Here is a 21,197-nt window from a genome sequence, read left to right as displayed (position 1 = left end):
AACAAGAGTTGGAACACGTTTTCACAGTTCTCCCAGTGAACATAAAAGCTTTATTATTGATAAAACTGCCACTAGATTCAATACTGTATTGGCAAAATTAAGGTTAATATGTTCATTAGTCATCAGAAGTTGATGTTGAAAAATAAATAGTTGTATATTTGTTAAATGAATATAATCAAGGCAAATTGGCCAAACTATACCTCCAAGCTATCAAACTATGAGAAGAACTTGTTGAAACTTTGTCCTCTAAAGCATTCTTTTACTTTTAATTGTGTAAGGAAATAGCAAAAACATTATTTTAATGTGTGATTGATATGTGTTGGATATTTGATGTACATATCATTGATGCTTTTTGCTTAAAACAGACTTGTTTTGAGGAGTGATTATGGGGTGGTGGTCCCAGAACTAACTTAGAGTGTCTGTTCACAGCTGAGTCTAATTTTGATTGTTCACATGTCCAATAACTTATTGATCACATTGTTTAAAAATCATCTTGAATAAAGCTGAGAGAGACAGAGGATCGACCAAGCACTGGTTTGCTGTTTCCTTTTTTTCTCTCCCTTTGATTAAAAATTTGGGCTTGGCCTAACTTAGAAATTTGCACTGTTTTATTTGGGCTCGACTCCAACTTAAAGATTTTTATTATCATGTTGGAAGTGGCAACCCACACTGACACACCAGTAAACACACAGTGACGAAAAATACATACAAAAGGTGGGTAATTTAATTTACATTGTACAAATCATGGCTTCAGTCAACCAACATACATGTCAAAAATCCAAAAAACACTGATTACTGTGTGGCAGGGAATCAAAACAAAAGTGAAACAGCTGATTGAAAGTACTTTTCAAATATCAGTGAGGCTGAAAACACATGATGGATGGATGGATGGATGCAGTGACAACTTGAGAGTCCATCACACAAACAGGCAACATTTCAGGCAATTCTAGGTTTAAAGACAAGCTTCTTATGATAACTCAGAAATAATATGGAGTGCTTTCATTTTATTTTCTGAACAAAACACAAGAAACACTTTTTTTTTTCTCCAAGTAGTAGCAATAACATGGCCATGCTACCGAAGTTAAGGATCATTCGACCAAAAACCTGCAGAAATGCTTTAACAAATATTCTGATTTGAGTTGTAGTTCAGCATCATGTGATATTAGCATTCAAACCGTGTTGGTAACTGAAAGTGGAGTTCATCATCGTGATATCCATGCTGCTTGTAGGTTACTGTTTCTACAGTCCAGTCAAAGAGACAAACATGAGTAAACACAGAATACAAACACAGAGAAAGACACAGTTGATAAAGACAGAAAGGCAGACATTTTTGAAAAGATATGTCACAGAAACAAACAGTTTGAGGATTTTATCCACGCAAATAGCCCCAAAAAATCCTTAGATAACTTCTCCTTCTGATATTTTACCTCTTATGTGTTTTATAGCTCCATTGTGATCACTTTCTTGGCACTGAGCCATCGCCTCGAGATGAAGCTATTGCAAAATTAATTTGAGACATCACTTTAACAATAATATGACACAACACTGTAGCCCTTCTTTCATTTTTCTCATTCAGTGTTTGAAAAAGCAGGAAAAACAGTCTGCAGATGAATCATTCAGGATATGCAGCGTGCATGCTTGGAGCTGCATATATAATATGCATGTGTGCCTGCGATGTTCAGTTCAGTTCAGTGAGACTTGGGGAAACATGTTTTCCCTTCCTAGATTTTGTCGCATCTTGTGACTCACAATTCCCTTTTTTTTTTCGATGTACGTCATAGCACCACCTGCATCTCTACAGTCCCATTTCATTTTGAGATGCAAAGTGGTGTAAGAGCACGTAACTCAAGGAAAAGTATCCATGGCAACAACAGCCCCATTGACTTTGCGGTTCAGATGTAATAATTTCCAAGAGTTAACCAATCAATGCTCAAAAGCTCCAATAAAAGTCTGTCATTGGAGACTTGGTTTGTAGTCGTCATGAGTTAAAATGTGCAGGGTTAGATGAGTTCATGAAAAATAAAAGATCCACTTGAGGTGTCCACAGTCCAACACATCTTTTGATTCTCTTCTTTAACATGAGAACAGGCGAAATAGCTTTGAGTCTTTCATCAGGATATAAATTTGGAGAAGGAGAGACAGGTGAGGAAGAGTGAGGCAGAGAGGGATATAGCTGAAGCTCCTCCGCAGTCATTGGCGTTTTCCTGCAGGGGTAAGAAAAGAGTGATTTCCCATAGGGTTTCAGGCGTTCTGACATCAATTCAATGTGAAAAGTATTACAGCAGAAAGAAGCCTTGACTCATAAAAAGCAGTGCGTCTCTCCTTATTTTGACTCTATTATTTGGTGCAAAGAATTTGGTTTGTGTGGTAGGAAAGAGAGACAGGATCAGGCTTCTGAAAAAATAACTGCATTAGTCAAACACCTGATTTGCACTGGCTTCATTTTTATCCATCAGGAGAATCAACAAAAGGCTGACCTGCTCGTGGTAGGCATGGCAGGATTCAGGGCGTCTTCTAATCTTCTGGGACCTCATCCTGTCACATTTCACTGAGGCGTTATGTACAGCGAGGTCAAGGAGCAACAACAGGATCAACACAGTTTTCACTTCAAGTGTCTTTGAAATATTACTACAAAGGATTAGCAGTGAGTATCACACTGTTGATCGACAGCCTTTGTATTTTTTGCTATCATCTATTTTTTTTTCTAATTAGTAACTGATACAAAATAAAATACAGTGAAGTACACTTTACCTTTGGCTGCTGCTACACTATCCATGCATTCAATGAAAACTCTGGATAAGAAACCAAGGAGCTGCCAGCACTGTAACATCATTAAGAAATACAATTTAATGACCCTTGACAGTTTTCTTTTTTTATGCAGATATGTGTTTGATGTTTAAACTAATTCATGGTCAGGCCCCACCACCACTTTAACAATGTGTTTTACTCTAGACCAGGGCATCAGCAAAAGGAGACTGCTCAGTTAAACTTAGAAAAACTGCATTTGGACAGTCTGCATTTTCAGTCAGAGCAGCAGAAAAATGGAACTCAGTTCCTACCCAAATCAGAGACTGTACAAGCCTCAGTGTATTTAACCCTCTCACGGCAGACGTTGCAGATTTGCAACAGCTAATTGCTAGTTACCTAATTACTCCACATCTAGTACCACTGCAGAACTTAGTTGTGCATAAGCAACAAACAGTTTCCCACTGTCCCGCCAATTGGCAGAGCTGTGTCCCTTTAAACATGGCTGCCTCCTTGGTTTCACCAAAACAGATTTTCAAGGCATCAATTTCATGTAGATTTCACTACCAATCTCCCTTAATTTGAAACCAAAACTGCATTAGATGAATCCTAAATATTTATATACAGTACTTGCCAATTAGTAGATTTTATCTCCTCTGAGTTTTTCCCTGGGGGTAGCTTTGTTACAATGTTGCAACATCCCAGAATGCATTGCATGTGAAGTTCTCTCAAAACAGGTCAAGAGTTGTATATAACTACCTCATATGATGTTTTCCCTCAAATATCTGATTTTTTTCCATCACTAAAACTTAATTTGAGCCTGAAAGGGTTAAATTTAAACTGAAATTGTGACTCAAGGAAAAACAATCATGTGATCACTGATTTAATCCTCTGTATCAACTGCATCAAACTAGAGACAGTGAATTATGGTTTAAAATGTGTGATGGACTGTTGCTGAGTATATTTTGTTTAAATGATTGAATGTTTGTTTTACATCTGCCTGCCCAGGGACCACAGATGAAAACTAGCTCTGTAGCTAACTCTGGCTTGACAGCTTTCTTGTTTTGCACTGTCCCTGTCAAATAAACTAATTAAATAAAGTATATCCCACAAGTAAAAACACTGATTTTAAAAACTAGCACATTAAAAAGCTATGCAACCCCAGTAGCTTGTGTAAATCTAATACACGACTCCCCCTTGCACAAAAGAGCTCTAAATATGATTTAATGGGGTGAACGAGGTCGTGAGGAGATGAGACAATTACAGTGTCCTTGCTGCTGCATCAGCACAAAAGCACGCAACTTTTCAGCGACTCTGTACACACAGCGGCATAAAGGGAATTCATTTTGGAGAGTGCAGCCATGCAAGTGAGTTATGCACTGTAATATAAACTCTACTGCCAAATCCTAACTCCTGCCCAGACAGCACAAACATCTGCAGTGGGAAACCAAACAAAGCTACAGATGCCTGATCTTACATGTGTATGTTCAGGGGGGGATGATTTCTGGCAACGAAGAAGGAAACTGCAGGAACAACAAAGTGCCAAAGGATATATTTGACTTCTCTGGGCTCCAGAGTGATGGGTGAGTATTGTCTGCTGCAGTCACAGTCTGCCTGCACCACCAACATCAACAGGTTGGTCTCTGGTACTTGTTGCACAACAAACATCCTGAAACACACGTACACACACAGAATTGTAAATAAGCACACAAAAAAGGAAAACCTCCCACATGTTATGATACATTTACTATTTTGGGTGCTGAGCCAGTTTGATACAAGTTGGATGTACATCAACTAAAAAAAGGATAATGTTTAAAAAAAGAATGTAAAAGCAAGAAATCATAATTTTGAAAGATATTTGATGGACAGAAATATTAATTAGCAGTTTAAATTTGGAGTAAACACTCAATAAAGAACTTTGAACTGCTGGTTCTGTAAGAAATGTTTGTGCTGATACTCCTCTTTTGGCCTCTAGGGGGCACACAAACTCAACCAATGATCCCAAACTGACTGAAATAACACCAAAACCACCAAACCACAGATTTTCTCTCAATTTTGTTTCAAACTCAAACACACTGCGGCGATTCCTCTCCTTCTTTTTTTCCATCTCTCTAAGTTTTTACCATATTCTCTTTTAATACTTTCTCAGTTTTCTGCTTCTCTCAGTCTCAACATGCTCCCTTGTCTTTTTACATAACCTTCTGTGCCCTGATCTAATTCTGTTCCTTCCTACTTATTCCCCACTTCCTGATACTCTATAAAAACACACAGCTCTGAGAATGACGAGCAGAGCAGAGCTGTAGAAAATGGATTTCTGAAAGGACAATTTAATGTGACTGGTGGAGGGCTGAGAGAACGCCGCACTGTGCGCAGCGAGTGTGCTCACTTTTGGCAGCGTCCACACTTGATAATGCTGTTGGTCTCTTTGACTGACGGCTCGTAGACGAAGCTGGGGTACTCGGTGTCGCACGGCTGCAGGATGTCCCCTCTTTTCTTATGAGCTGAGGCTAATAGAGAAAAAGAAACAGGTCATTTATGAGGTTGGGGACATGAATGAGTGTTTAAGTGCAGCATGTGGCTGGTTAATGGCAGGAGAATACTGGCTTTTTATTAAATTCTTCTGGATATTTTTTCTAAAACTAAAAGAAATGCTTTTTCTTTCTGTGCACCCCTGATAAAACTGAATGTGCATAGATGAAATTATTTGTTAACAAGCAGAAAAAAGAGCAGTGATAACTAGTCTACGTTCTCCTGGTTTAGTACTCACACGCGCTGTAAGCTGGCTTGGCTGGGTGGAGGATGGTGATGATGATATGAAGTGGGTGGAGGAGATGATGATTGACAGGCAGAGTAATAAGGTGAATGAAAGTGTGATCGATGCAGAGATGGAGGCAGATGCGAGGCAAGGGGATCAGAGGACACAATGCTGTTATACTATAATGACCTGTGGTCAGGTCAGTGATACACACACATCACAGTAAACACAGCTACTGTAACATGTTTGTTGGGACTGGGAGCAGGCAGTGATGAAGGGGATGCAGTTTGAATGACTGAGTTAAAAGCTGGTGGTGATTCCTATCAGTTTAGATCCCCTGGAAATGTACTGGAAGGTAAGTATTACAGTTATCTAGATCTGCCTCAGAGGATTTACTGGATCAACATTTCGAAGCACATACTGTATAAAAGGACATTTCAGATTAAACTGACTGTGTTCGATCTGAACCATTTACACTTACCTTCAGCGAAATGCTCAGTGTGCCAGTAGCCACAGATATTAAACTCCAGAAGAAACCTTAAAGAAAGGAGTGGACAAAGGGAGAGGGAGTAAATTAGGTGGCTATCATTACAGGCCGTAGCAGATTGCAGGCAGATTGCACCCAGCTTTGAAAAACTGGGCCAGGACCCAAAGTTGTGTCATGGGAATATTAAAAATGGGTCCTTAAGTTATTCAGCAGTAATTGGTGGCTGTGGTATCTGATTTTTCCTGAGGATAGAAAAAAAATTCTTATTTGCCTAGTGGATGTAGCACATCACACCCTGCAGCAAAACAAATCTTAAACAGGTACAAATAAAGTAACCTACCAACCAACCTACACCCATATCGTAAAGGTTCCTATATAATCAAAGAAACTGCTGTGAACCTTAAGAAATGGTCAAAAACTTGCAGAAACAAAGCAGAGACCACTCTAAAATCTGTGGTAAATATCAAGCTGTTGTTGGCAGCTCATTAGCTTCAACAAAAAAAAAGACTGGAAAAGGGGAAATTGTGAGTCTGGATCAATTTAAACAGAAAAAAACAACCAGACTATTTATCTGAACTGAAGGCGTGCAAACACAAATTTCATGCCCTGCTTTTTTTAATCTTAAGAACAAGTGTTAAGACAGAAAAGGTGGCTGTTTTTCTGGGGCAGGATAGCTTCCAGGTTGCTATGGGCATGCCCAAGGACAGACCAAGTTCACAAACAACGCTCACAGGCAAAAGATTGTTCCATAAGAATTAAATGGGAGTTGTCTGAGGTGAGCAAAATAATTCAGACAGAAGCAGAAAATCACCAAAACAAACATGGTGGGTTCTCCAGAAGAAGTGGCCCAAGTATACTTCACATATGATCCAGAGTCTTAACTGTCGGGGAGAAGGCAGCTGTTGAAGTGTTGTAGCAGCAGCTACAATGTGTTCTTAAGAGGTAAGTTAAAATTACTTTTTTGCACACCTCTAACTGCATCACCTCAGGAGCAAATAGCTTTAAAGAAGCTTTGTATTCTTTTGGTGGGCTACAGAAACAATTCATAAGCTTTATTTCCTCACTCTCAGGGTTGCAAGGCTGGTAGATGATGACTATATTTAATGTAGGTTGGCAAGGAAATTTAACTCCTGACAAGATAGAAAATATTTGGTAACACTTTACTTTAGAGGTCCACAAATTTCATCACACTTAGGTAATAATCAGACAAAGCTTTTTCTCATTTCTTGATTTGGTGAAAACTAGCACATAACTTCTGGTCAGATTCTGTTTTGCAGTACGCCTGTACTCACAGTGTCTATCACAATCAGGTAAGGCCAGTTTACAACCCCACTCTTGGTGAATATCACATCTGAATCCTTCAGTTGTATCATGTAAAACATTACAGGCCTAATCATAAAGGTTTATCATTTCGCATGTGATCTCAATTATGGATATCAAAAAACTGGGTACTAAAGAACTTGGTGAAATTAAATGACAAATAGCTAACTATCAACTGCTTACTGGGAAACTGAATTATTCTCTTAACATTTCAAAGGTAATTGTTAGAGGAAGAAATGAACCTAACTTCTGTTTTCAAGAGCTAAGCTGCTATTTATCACCTGCTTCTCTGGAAATATCAGAAACACTGGGATACTTCTAAAAACATTTTGTGGTGGGTTGTGATTTAGTTTTAAATAAATTATTTGCTAATCGTCACCTTCTTACCTTGCAATTTGGAGTAAATTTCAAATAAACTGGAAAAAACAGTAACCTACCAATTGTGACTTGCAATAAATTTGGAAGTTATGTGCTAATTTTAAAGAAATTAGATCAAACTTTGTCTAATTATTACCTAAGTGTGATGAAATTTGCAGACCTCTAAAGTAAAATGTTACTAAATATTTCCAAAAATATCAATCGATTCCCCTAAATCATTATGTGGGGTCAGCCCAGAAAACTGTTTTTAAACAAACCAAAGAACAAACAACAAAAATACTTTTTTTAACTTAAAAGTAATAAGCTCAATATTGCCCCAAGCAACACTTACAGCAGGAAGTTGGAAAGGAACCACTTGAGAGCTGAAGCCAAACCATAGAAGGGCTGAAAACAAAGATATATAGATTATAGATACTTCAGAATGGTCTAATTATTGTTGTGTAACTGTGTGTGAGTAAACTGCACTGCACATACACTGAGGAGCGGACGGGCACTGCTCACAGAGTGATGGGTCATCTTACACATGGCCTGGTAATCGAACAAGGACACCCTGAGGGAACACACAGATACATGCTGTTGCTAAAGACAATATTGTATGGACTTAACTTCACTTTTGACCTCTTGTTATAGTTGCAGAGCTGAAATGATCCATCAATAACCTGGAAGAGTAAAGAACAACAAGAGAAAAGTGTTTCTCTGTTTTTTATTGCTGCACATATTCTTGATACACTTGGAAGCACAGAAACAAATAAATATGGATGCATCGCATGTATAGTGCCAGAACATGCACACATACACACACACACACACACACACACACACACACACACTCACTCACAGCGCCTGAAGTTAATGCATGCTCAAAACCCCGTTATGTAATATCCTGTGACAAATGAAGCATGACGAAATCTTTTAGCTGTTTAAAAATAGCACATCACTCATGAGATTTTCAAACATAAAAGACGGGCAAAAGTAAGAAGGAGGGGAAAAAATGCAAAGAAGCTCAAATGGAGGAAGAAAGAGGAAAACAGGGGAACCAGAACCACAGACACAAAGATGGTTGAACAGAGAACCCTCAGCACGTAGAGGGTATAAAACAGAAGAAACCGTACACATCACGTAGCAACAACACAAAGCTCCTCATCTCTGAAATGACTGTAAAGCACAGCCTTTAGGCGATGTGTTGGGTTTGCATACAGATGAAGGGCTTATGTGTGACAGAACAAAAAGCACACATAACGTTAACAAGCCAACCAGCTGGTTTAAACAACTTCTGTTTGTAGTACACCATTAGGAAAGTGGTAAATAAATGCAGCTGTCAGGATTCAAATCCATGTATTAGGAGAATTAGATGACACGATGCACGAGTAGACGTTACCTTTTGAACATCCCCATTCTGATTAGAGTCGTCATCACTGATCCGTCAATCTCGCCAAAGAACCTTCCAGCCTATCGGGCAAGAGAGAGGGCAAAGTAACTCTTGTGAAATGATGTGTAAGACTGAGCCACCATGAAACTGAGACACAACAGATATCCACGTCACTCTTCACTGGCGTTCTTCCTTTGCACTCTCAACTCAGTTTGAACTGTGTGATCAATTATTCATCCAGCTGTGCATGTTGTATGTTGTTTCAGAAGCAATGTTAGTCATCACGTGGGATTTTGTTGCCATGTCTCCTTTGTGCATCAATATCGTAATCCTAACTTTGATATTTTTGAGCACAAGCTTAAAGAGGGGGTATCCTGCTTGTCTTTATTTTAAACATGGACATAACAAAAAGTCTGGATGTCTGTTCTGAACACATGCAGATTTTCAGACAGTTACATATTCATACGTTGTAGATATCCTTGAATCTCTGAGTAAGCTGCTCAAATCAACAAGTTCAAAAACTAGCACAAGCTCTTCACAAGATCTTCATGAGACTAGCGGGGCAGGCCTCAAACACCAGGGTCTGTCCATATGCTGCATTACATTTGTACTCGGCACTGGGAAGTCAGGAGTGGGAATGACATCTTCCTGAGTTCAGCATTCCAGTTGCCAAGTCGGAAAACTTGCCAAAACAGCAGTATTTCTGTATATAAACATTGAATTACACTATATATACAGCTGATTTATTCTGAAAAACACTTGTCAGAAATTCTAAAATAAAAAGAATTTAACAGGAGCTTAATTACTGGGGGGGTTCCCAGCTGAGCGTTCCCACTCGGAACTCGGAAATTCCGACTTCTGAGTACAAATGGAATGCAACATTAGCTCTGCCCCCAACAGGCCTCCAGAGGGCTAGCCAATCAGAGGGCAGGGGGTTTGTGGAATGGGGAGCTTTAAAGAGACAGCAGCTTAAAATAAGCATTTCAGAGACTGAAAAAGGGGATTTCTAAAACACCAGTGAGAGAAATATAGGGAAATTTTTTTTTAGCTTTTAATTATGTAAAGCTACTGGGGGGATAACAGAGAGACAATAAAAACCTTAAAAAAATACCACCCCCTCTTTAAGCATGTTTGAACTAGAGTCAGATGAGTGTATTGAAACTTTCTAGTCTGGTTATAAAACAAAAATGAAACAAATAGTGAAGTCTATATATGACAGGGAAAGACTGATGGCATTGTATTGATTCAATATGCCTGTTATCCCAATAGAATTAATAGAATGGATTAATAAAATGCTGTGGAAACCTTTGCATTAGAAAATTATTTAGAACAAAATCAGCAAAGAAATTATTATAAAAATAAATCATAAAAGCATCCTGTCAAATATTTTTCAGCTTAAACATGCAACAGAATTTATTTTCATTGCGTCTTGCTATAGAACTTAAAAAAGACATTAGAAGAAAAAAAATATAAGATTTCTGAGCAAATTGCTGCATCCCTGATGTTTTGTTGTTGCACAATTGTGGCTGGGGTGTTGCTGTCTTTATATAGTGCTGTGCTCATTGTGATTCATGAGACACAGCCAATTTTACTGCCTAAACCTCAAGCTGATGGTTACTGAGGGAAAAGGATGTAATCTGAAAATGTCACTGCAAATGGGTAAAGAAAAGAAGCATTTTAAGATAAATTTAAAGTTTGAATTGGGCATGGCAGCAAGCAAAACAACTAATTAAGTGTAGGTTGAAGAAGAAAAAAAACAAAATAGTGTTGCTTCGACAGTGTGTTCACTCCTTTAGGAGGTAGTGAAGTATATAGATGTTTTATAAATAACAAACGAGTGATAAATATTGATCACCTGTATTTTATTTTGTTTCCTTCAGTGTTATGAATATTGACGTGAGAGGTGCAAGGGCTCTCAGATAATCAAGAGAAAAGCTAGAGGGTGAAACGATGCAAATTTTTCAGTGCCTGTGCCTGTTGCAGTGTGTGTGTTTGTGTGTGTGTGCGTGCACTCACATCATTGCGCTGTTTAGAAATTAGGACAAAGCCATTATTGTCAATCACGTAGCACTCGAGATCCTGAGATTAGGGAGCGAGATAGAAACAGAGGAAGTAATTATGCGTGTTAGGAAGAATTTGTGTCAAACACCACAGAGAAAATTACACTTAGAACAAACTTTAATTGGACTTTAAATCAAAGTTACATGAGTTAGTTCTTACGTCTCCGACTGCGTTTATCAGTAACAGATCATTCTTTGTCAAACTTTGGCAGCTTAAAGACTGAATAAAGTAAAGCTTGGGAATTTGAATGCAGGACGTATCAGATGATGGAGAGAATACTTACATAGCTGTCACAGCGCAGAGGACAAGCCCATTCTACATCAGAGCACTGAGGGAGGAACAGGAAAGCAAAGTGTGTGTGATGACAAAGTGACAGCAGAGGACTTGTCGCCGAGTAAATACAGGTCAAAGTGGTTGGACGTGCGTTCAGAAACTGGTATGTTGGTGTGTACTAGGAAGTGACAGGAACATATGTGCTGCTAGTAGAGGTGTGATGCTCAAACATGTGTCAGTGTTAACAAGTGCTTTTGTACGTGTGAGTGTGGAAAAAAAAACTTGTCCGTCTCAGTGAGAAGGTGTTAATTTTCGTGTGATATGTCTCATCTACCTGTGATTAGCTCCTAAGAGTCTTGTTTGCAAGCTTGTGCATTTGTCATTTCTGCATGTCAGGGATTGTGTGCATGTGTGTTTGTGTGTGTGTGATTTGTTTTAAGTAGGGTGTGAAGTTGATTTCACGGCGCTCGGCATGTGGTGAAGATGAGAGATTTCACTCAGGGCAAAAAGGAAGAGTGTTGGAGAAATTATTCATACTTACATCTGTGTCGTTTGGCTGAGAAGACGTGAAACGAAGAACAAAGAGGGATAAAAGGAGGGAATAAAGAAGAGAAGGAACATTACTTCAGTTAATGATGTGTAGGTCAGCCCATTCAATAGACTGTCTCACTCCATTGCTGATAGATTGCAGTTGACAAGTCATAAATCTTCTAGGTTTAAGCTACTCTCATGTGTCACAGTAATGGAGGAAAGATTACAAATATTTAGTTTTAGAGAACAGAGAACAGATTTTTCACCATGCTTAAAGGACGGCAATTAAGGAAGGACAGAAAAACCTATTCTGACTCCTAATTGCAACCTCCCAAGAGTCTGGAGGCAGACTGAGATAGAAAATTAAAGAGAGCATAGAGGAGGAAAGACGTAAACAAAACATCAAACCACAAATTTGATAACACACAAAAAAAAAAAAAACTTATCCCAAAGTTTCTGTCATGAGGTTTTCCTGTAACACTTGCACTGTTTTACACTAAAATCAATGTTTTTGTGTTTTGTTGAACTGAACAACTCATCTTGCAGCTTACATTACAAAAAAAAACAAAAAAAAAAAACAGTGAGTTGACTCTGAAACATTCGGAGAAGTTCTGGGTAGGTATCAAGGTTTGCTGAGAGTTAATGAGAGTTAACAAAAAACTGTTTGCAGCAGCAGGAGTTAGCAGTACCCGTAGCTGATGAAGCCAACATTCATCAACATTTAAAGGAATATTACAAATTAATTAAGCATGATTTCACAGGTGATAAACTTGTATGGTCTTGCAGAGGTGAAGCTTTTTGGGCAAGGAGAACAATTCACTTAATGTTAATCATTCCTTTACCTCCAGTCTCTTTTATTTAAGGGCATTTAGATAACAATATTGTGCAGATTTTTCCAGCCAATAATCAAAGTCTTGTGAGCGAATTTAAGTATTCATGGTTTTGTTTTTTTCTGACTGAGGACATTCATTCAAATCTGTGGGAGTTGAACTTCAAGCTACTTCATTTTGTGTGAATTTGCCCAACACTAGCTGACTATGGACACTGGATGACACACTTTCAACACTTCTTATTTTACAAAAGTGAAGCCAACAATAACCCCCCCTGAATATCCCAAGATTTCAGTTTTGGGTAGGCCAAACCAATTTTTGCTGGGCTTTAAATGAAAAAAGTTAGTTGATCACTGTTTAAATAAATAAATAATACAGATATACTACTGTTACTATGAGTGGTTTTAAAGCATATTATATTTTACATCTGACTGCATTTTTATGACATTTCATTGAATCCATACAGCTTACAGGTACGGGCCAAACAGAGCAGCTCCACCGTAAACCATGGTGGCATTGTTGCTGTCACTATATGTAGCTTTAGAGAGACAAGAAGAAGAAACAACAGTGGTGTCAATCTGAAGAAAACCTTGAGCCTCTGCTTTTGTATTTTATGCAAGAGGTACATTGGCAATACCTCCTCCACAGTCTCCATGTTTGTGTTTGAGTTTGTTGTCGTCATAAACTTTTGACTCTGGGCATGGAAGTATGTGAGCAGTGATGGACGTATACCTTTTCTTACATAATGGGACTGCAAATGGGCCTTAAAGCAGACAACTTTGTTTTTATAAAGTTTAATGACTCTGCCTCAGTGTGTGTTTCGTCTCATGCCATTTCTTCTCCAACAGCTTATCCAATGTTTTGGCTTCACTTTTGGTTGGCGGCCATGTCGCCCATCTTATTATGGAGTCTCTAGCAACAACCTGATTTCTTCATACCTTTACCAAATCCTTCTTTTTAACTCTCTCCCTCCACCTCTGTTTACATGTTTCATTCATATATTTCTTGCCTTTTTAGGGCTATTTTTTCAGGCCTTTCATGTCTCCAATCAGCATCAGGACAGTGGATGGAGCAGGGAACATGGTGAGATGAGGCGAGACATGGGAGAAAAAGGCAGCAGGTTGGAATCAGATCCAGTCCATGGGGCACTGGACCAAACAGTTAGGCCATACCGGCGCCCCGTCGAGTCATTTTTTGTCTTTGTCACTGTTGTTGTTGTCCTTGCTGTACTTGCTGTGATCATTTGTCATCATCTCCCTGCGTTACCCTGTCACATTTTATTCATCATTTCCTGACAGCACTGTCTTTGCACAGTAAAAAACTATTTGAATCATCAAATAACTTGAAGTACTCATCATTTTTCCAGCAGGCATGCAAGAATACAGCAAATAAAGGAACAGCCAAACGATTTTTTTTGTTAATTAACAGTACAAAATATGTAGCAAGGTGTGGGGCAATTCTTCCATACACAAGATCATCAGGAATGTATTTATTGTCTTATTTCCTCATCAGTGGAAAACTCATGGGTCATCATACCAACAGCTCCTCTAATGATGAAGGCCCCATCCTCTGTCTACTGTGTGCAGACTGGTGTCTGTGGACGATGTGTCTTTGAAATCATGGCCGGGCTATCTAGAGCGTGTCCAAGTGTGAATGAGATGATCTATCATCCTTTTCGATCCTATTACAGCAAAGTGTCAGTCTTTCTCTCTGCTTCCAACAGCTGTCGACTGAAATAAACTGCAATTCAGAGAGTGGACTGACAGGAAGGATGATCTTTTCTCCCCTGCTGTTAAAATATAGCAGGGTATGATGTGGAAGAGGAACCTGTCGGAAACCAGTTGGAAACTATGCTATCTGTTTATGGGAAATCTAACAAAGTCTAAAAATCTGCAGTAAAACATATTTCACAATCTTTATCAGACTTGTTAAACAGCGTGTGATAAATCTTTTATTAATGCTAAAATGTGCATGTTGAGATGAGAGGTGTTCATCTGTCAAGAAGATTAAGTGGAAAACTGGTAATTATATAATTAAAGGGGTGTTTCTGTATTGGTCCAAACCAAGCATGTCCAAATTCATCCCCCCCACCCCCACAAGCTTTCATCCTTCAGTATATTAATTATGGCACAAAAATAAATCATGTTCTAATTTTATGTGAACATTTACGTTTTCTGTTAATTACACAAGTATATCCTGTAACATCTTACTAAACTACATTTAAACTGTGCACAGGCTTGCTTGTATAAAGCCAAAGCTCAGTACAGTCTGTAGAAATTCAACCACTCTTACAGCTGACGTCTTCAAATGAATGTATTTATCATGATGTGAAAATGTGAGAGTTCAAATAACAGAATAGAAGACACAAGACTAGATTAAAGTTATGAATTGGTGAATAAAAACAGTTCAAATTGCAGGATAAGAAACATTTGGGGCTAAAAATGTGGTTTGCAGGTCAAAATAGTCTGATTATGAAAAACAATGCCTATAAAATCCAGATCTTGATCCTGCTTTTAAAAAAAATCCTGACATTCCTGTCCCACATCGCCCCCTGGTGAAGAACATTTTCCTTGCGAAGAAGCAGAGTTTGCTGGTGTTTACACAGCATGTAACACTGCAGAAAACTGACCTCCTGTCATGTGGTATCAAGAGACGATTGAGGGACAGGTGAGATTTGATTTTATAAGACTGAAAGAGAAAATAGAGTGTTGACATACTTTCATGGTTAATAAATGTGTCGGTAAGAGCTATTGGCCCTCGGTTATTTTCATAAAGTTAAATGAGGCCCTCTTCGAAAAAGTTTCCACACCCCTGGTCTAAAGAGTGTCCAAAGGGGTTAAGGTACACTGCATGGCCAAAAAAAGTCACCACCAAAAAAAGATGTCACACACACTATATTTTGATGGACCGCCTTTAGCTCACATTCACTGTGGCATTGTTTCATCAAGCTTCTGCAATGTCACAAGATTTATTTCCATCCAATGTTGCATTAATTTTTCACCAAGATCTTCTTTGATGATGGTAGAATCTGACCGCAGAGCAAAGCCTTCTCCAGCACATCCCAAAGATTCTCAGTGGGGTTAAGGTCTGGACTCTGTGGAGGCCAATCCATGTGTGAAAATGATGTCTCATGCTCCCTGATCCACTCCTTCACAATCTGAGCCCAATGAATCCTGGTGTTTTCATCTTGGAATATGGCCGTGTCATCAGGGAAGAAAAACTCCATTGATGGAATAACCTGGTCATTCAGTATCTTCAGGTAGTCAGCTGACCTCATTCTTTGAGCACAGACTGTTGCTGAACCTAGACCTGACCAACTGCAGCAACCCCAGATCATAGCACTGCCCTCACAGGCTTGGACAGTAGGCGCTAAGCATGATGGGTGATCACTTCATCTGCCTCTCTTCTTACCCTGATGGTCCATCACTCTGGAACAGGGTCAATCTGGACTCATCAGACCACATGACCTTCTTCCATTGCTCTAGAGTCCAATCTTTAAGCTCCCTAGCAATTCGAAGCCTTTTTTTTCCAGCTAGCCTCACTGATTGCTGACTGACAGCGGTCAGACTCTACCATCATCAATGGTTTTTGGTGGTGACTTTTGTTTTGGCTAGGCAGTGTATTATCATGTACATAGCGAATTTTCCTTATTTCCTGCTTATCCAACTGCCTGCTGAAAGCTTTCTTCAAGAGCAGTAGGAAAAAGTGGGGTAAAGAATAAATTCTCACATATGAACCTCACCTTGAAACTTGGGAAAAGTCTCAGCTTAGTGTGTGTGAAAATACAGTGTGAGCTTTTTTAATGACGGCAGCAAGTAACAGGCGGTTTATCCAGATCCTGTGTTGGCAGTGTCTCCTCGCTTCAGGAGGAGTCAAGGTGATGTGGCAGCCTTAATTATCACTCTCACTTCCTGAAACTCCACCCTGCAGGTTCTCACCCTGACTGATGATCCCACTGTCGCACAAACTCCAAGTACGCAGTGAATCTCAATATTATAACCAGACTTTTATTTATTTGCAATGCAATAAATGCCTGATATCATTACGCTCCATTACTGGAGATTAGAAAACTACAGTTATCTTGTTTGCAAAATGCCAAATGTAATTATTTCTGTGTTTGTGACTGCAGAAATAGCTTCGGATTACAGGGAAAGACAGAACAGCTGAGTGTTGTCAGTGAGATGAAGAGCATGTCAAAATCTGAATGGCAAAAAATCTATCATCTCCTAATTCTCATTACTATCACCTCACAGCTTCTTCATGCATCTGCCCTCGCTGTCAAATAAATAACTGCACTGAAGGAGTGTGAGAGGCATATGGCTCCTTCCACCGCAGGCTGCACACTGTTTGTTTTAACAGCACATGATTGTATGAAGCTGCAGATTTAAAGGCAGTAACGAGACGCGTCGGTAAAGTGTTTCTTTCCTTCATTCTTTCATATTTAAACACCCTGGAAGGAGACGCAGGCACACGCACTCACACACCGAGACAGTAGAAGAAGCAGAGCACGCTGTACAGTGATGTCAGAACATTTTCCTGATAACATCCTGACTGATTCCTATTAGTTGGCAGCTTCTGCTTTTTTCCTCCCCTCACTTATTCATAATTCATCTTCTAATAACATCTTATTTCAGGGCACTCGTCCTTATACCGTAGCTGTAAGGTCTGGGCTTTCCCTTTGCTTATATAACTCCTCCCTAGGGTCCAAGGGTCTCTGAGCAGAGTTTCTTAAAATAAAATTTCCCCTGCAATGAAGTTTGTCCAGTGTTGTAATTAAAAAATCAGAAGCTTTTATAAATGTATACATGATTACATTTTGATAAAAAGATTACAAAAAATAAATCAAAACTATTTTCTGATTAAATATAAATAAAGGATTTGACTTGGCTCTCCTGTACAACATTCTGTGTATTTTATTCAATATGACAACCTCATTTTATGAAGATGTTTCATCAAAACTTAAAAAAAATGGACCACTGAGAGGATTTCTTGCACACACATGAACACATCTTCACACACGTGATTGCACGGGCACACAAACACTATAAAATAAAGATGTCTGACAGTGAGTACATGACAGGAGGATAAGATGATTATGTAAGATATCTTGGGGGGGAAGAGGGAGGTATGACGAGAGGAGATGAGGGGAAAAGGAAAGAGTGCAGGAGATGAGAAGGGGTGGAAGATTGTACTGAGAGGGAGTTGATGGAGGGGACAGGAGGGAAGAAGCCGAGACTTAAGGAAGGAGAGGAGAGGAGAGGAGAGGGTCAGAAGTGTACATGGTAACAGGATTTAGCTCCTTTAATCTAGTGAGGAAGGAGATTGCAGTGAAGGATGCTAATGAGGTCTTAGTTGATGAACATGTGTGAACAGATGCATAAAACAGGCACAGTATACTCTTCTTTACACTTTCATAAACATAAACAACACACACACATGCTCACTTCAGAGCTGCTGATCCTTTCTGTGCTACCTATCCATCATTTAATGACTCGCCTGCAGCCCTAATGCTCTTTTAACTGCTGACATTTATAGACTTGGGAGTGGAGGGGAAGACCAAACACCCGCTATAGCAACAGCGTTACGCTAAATTAGTCAGGGTTTTTTTTTTCGTACTAAATATTGTCTTGAAAATGTAAACAAAACCTTTAGGATACTACTTTCACTCACAGGAAGACGCACAGCTTGAGCAGAAGCTGAAAACAACTCAAGTTCTGATGTTGAATTGTTTAAATTGATAGTCCAGGCAGGACAATCACTTCTTTAATGGTGTGTGTAGTTCAGCTTAGAATCCAACTTAGTGTAATTGCTGTAATTACAAACTACTAGAGTGAAAAAAGAAGCTGTAATAACCATTGACTTCTTGTCATAGAGAAATAAAAGGTGTCAGAACGGACAAGTGGTTAAAAGCCTGAAGCAGCCAGCGTATCATATAACGAAAGCTACTGACCTACAACCTGTTCTTTGTTTAGTTTGGATATCACTTGCAGTTGTAATGTTAAATTTTAATATCCCATCAGACAGAAAACCAATTATAGGATGGTGTTATTCTTTGGTAAATGAGGAACATCTTTATTGTGTTGTTTGTATTCTGAAAGCATTGTTCAATATTTGCCATAAACATAAATTTTGCAACATTTCTCATTAGTGCCAACACAGGGCTATAATAAATTTCTTTTATAGAGGACATTAAAAAATACAAACTAATTAGTATAAACCCCAATGTGAAAAATTAAAGCAATAATGCAATAATGACTGGGTTTAATTCCCAGACAGTGCTCAGCAGAGCCTGACATTTATCATTTCTCTGTATCATTTTAGCTCCGCTTGGAGAGCAGGAAGCTGTAAACAGCTGGTAACTGAGCTGGAGGCCAGCCCCAGGTTATATTCAAGACAGAGTTTTTCTTCCTCTATCAGTGTGAGGCGGCTGTGGATAAGAAGCAGAGTGGGTTGTTTCTTAATTGGAAGGTTGGGGGTTTGATGCCAAGTTGTGCTGACCACATGCTGAAGTGTCCTTAGGCAAGACACTTGACCTTGAAGTGTCCCTGGTGTCTGTGTCATAGCTCACTTTTGTGATGTGAGACTGCTCTGATTGGGCTAAAGGCTACAGGAATCACTTTATAAACATGGTCCTTTTACATTTTTACAACTCATCAATGCCACATTTTCAGTATAAGCTCAAAGAAGAATAGGAAGGGTTGATTTATCTTGTTGGAAAACAATTACAGTGGAGGACTCTTGATCCTTTATGTACTCACTTGTGCAGCGATGGCCCAGAACTTGGACTCAAGAACATCTAAAGTCATCTGGACACCGATGGCTGCAGAGACAGACAGAAGGAGAAACCAGGAAGGGATGTGATTAATCAAAGTGTAGTGAAAGTAATAATGCAAAAAAAGATAAAAAGAGGATGAATAGAGAGAAAAGAGGACAAGGTCGAGGAGGGAGGAACTTCAGATTGAGGATATTTCAGATTACTGGTTGACAGGTGGAGTATAAATACTGCAGGCTGAAGCTCTGACTTTCAAAGGACGTCTCTCCAATGCAAACACAATGAGCACATACTGAAAGTGTCATGGCAACACTGGTGGAGGAGAGGGAAACAATGTGCACCAGGCGTATCTGCACAGCACGATTTCCTCAATACAATCATCTCTTTCTTATTACACTCCCTGCCTTTGTTGCAGTCTCTTAGTTTTAATGGTGTCAAGATGAACAGAATTGCTTCTGATGCCGACATGCATATATAAAGAATCTGGTTTAATACTCTATTATTTTGCTAACTTTCATCTTTATTTATGACATTTTAAATGTTCTGAAAGTTCAGAGTAATACCATTTTGCTAAATTTTGGTTTTTGAAAAGTCCCTAACCTCATTCACATTTAAACTCCTGCACAGTTGTCTGGAAAATGAACAAACTTGAAAATTATATTTCCTCAAAGTTGTAATTCTGACCACGTGTAGCTGAGATAATTTTTTTTATACAAGCCTAGAACAGTCGGACAAAAGAAGTAAGACTCATTCTTGTTTCAATATTTTGTGGAAATTATGCTGAAATGTGAGTTGCATGCCGTATCTAAGTCTAAATTCACAATGACTGATCCAAGCCTGTTCCTATGGTTGTGTGATAGTTGATGTTCCTGGAGGAGCTAGTAGGTTAGGATTTACAGATACAGAGCTTAACAAACGCACAACTTAGGTCACTGAAACACAGGAGTTCCACAACTCTTTAAAAGTCAGAGATTCCTTAAAATGTAATCCTATTGTTGCAGAGCTCAGAGCAAAAAACCTGTGTGACAAATTTTATTAAATGTATGTTTCACACTTGCGTCAATGTGGTGGGCTACTAACTTGTTTATTAGTAACATATTAAGAGTAAATCATGCTGTTGTTTATCATGATATCGCATAGACTGTATACGAAGTGGACAGCGTGGCTCCACCATTTACCATTGTACGGTTTGGAAGCCAAAATATCCCCATCACATTGGTAGCAGTTTGCAGCCAGAGTCTGCGCAGTAAAGACTGTGAGGGATTCTGGGAGAATCTGAGTGGAGCCGGGGGACAAAAATAACAATTATTTTTTTCTTTGGAGAGTCTAATAACCTCTTGACTCTACCTTCCAACATATTTTACATTCCTTGAAAAAAATACACAAGAACGTCAGCTGTCAATCATCGATAAATTTAACGTAAAACCTCAGTTTTAACCTTTTATAACTAATGAAAACAAAACTTTTCAGAAAAAAGAGGACTTAGATACAAGATAGCCAAATGATATCTTCAAATCACCACAACAATTGGACGTAAGAAACATTCCTACAAGGTGTATGAATTTTATAAAGTTTGACCACAGCCCATCTGGAATGACTGGGGAGTCTGATTTTTTGACCTATACTGCAGCCAGCCACCAGAGGGAGCAGCTTTCGTGATGACCTCACTTCGAGCT

General features: G+C 39.0%; 1 protein-coding gene across 1 annotated transcript in view; it reads right to left on the bottom strand.

Annotated features, from left to right (window-relative positions):
- Nucleotides 1-1,437: 1,437 nt before the first annotated feature.
- The window catches only part of cacna2d4a (calcium channel, voltage-dependent, alpha 2/delta subunit 4a), a 125,569-nt gene continuing 105,809 nt past the window's right edge, over nucleotides 1,438-21,197 (bottom strand). The window contains exons 28-39 of the mRNA XM_074697697.1: nucleotides 19,508-19,569; nucleotides 11,930-11,944; nucleotides 11,399-11,443; nucleotides 11,071-11,133; nucleotides 9,064-9,134; nucleotides 8,160-8,235; nucleotides 8,017-8,069; nucleotides 5,982-6,037; nucleotides 5,132-5,252; nucleotides 4,294-4,414; nucleotides 2,478-2,555; nucleotides 1,438-2,204 (exon numbers count right to left, since the gene is read on the bottom strand). Of these exons, the coding sequence (XP_074553798.1) occupies nucleotides 2,112-2,204; nucleotides 2,478-2,555; nucleotides 4,294-4,414; nucleotides 5,132-5,252; nucleotides 5,982-6,037; nucleotides 8,017-8,069; nucleotides 8,160-8,235; nucleotides 9,064-9,134; nucleotides 11,071-11,133; nucleotides 11,399-11,443; nucleotides 11,930-11,944; nucleotides 19,508-19,569 (854 nt within the window). The 3' untranslated portion in view covers nucleotides 1,438-2,111. The remainder of the gene's footprint in view (nucleotides 2,205-2,477; nucleotides 2,556-4,293; nucleotides 4,415-5,131; nucleotides 5,253-5,981; nucleotides 6,038-8,016; nucleotides 8,070-8,159; nucleotides 8,236-9,063; nucleotides 9,135-11,070; nucleotides 11,134-11,398; nucleotides 11,444-11,929; nucleotides 11,945-19,507; nucleotides 19,570-21,197) is intronic.

The sequence above is a fragment of the Halichoeres trimaculatus genome, unplaced genomic scaffold (genome assembly GCF_033239565.1).
Source record: "Halichoeres trimaculatus isolate MK-OKI-2021-1 unplaced genomic scaffold, fHalTri1.1 fHalTri1_scaffold_21, whole genome shotgun sequence".
Lineage (NCBI taxonomy): Eukaryota > Metazoa > Chordata > Actinopteri > Labriformes > Labridae > Halichoeres > Halichoeres trimaculatus.
This window is presented reverse-complemented; position numbering and strand designations above follow the sequence as displayed.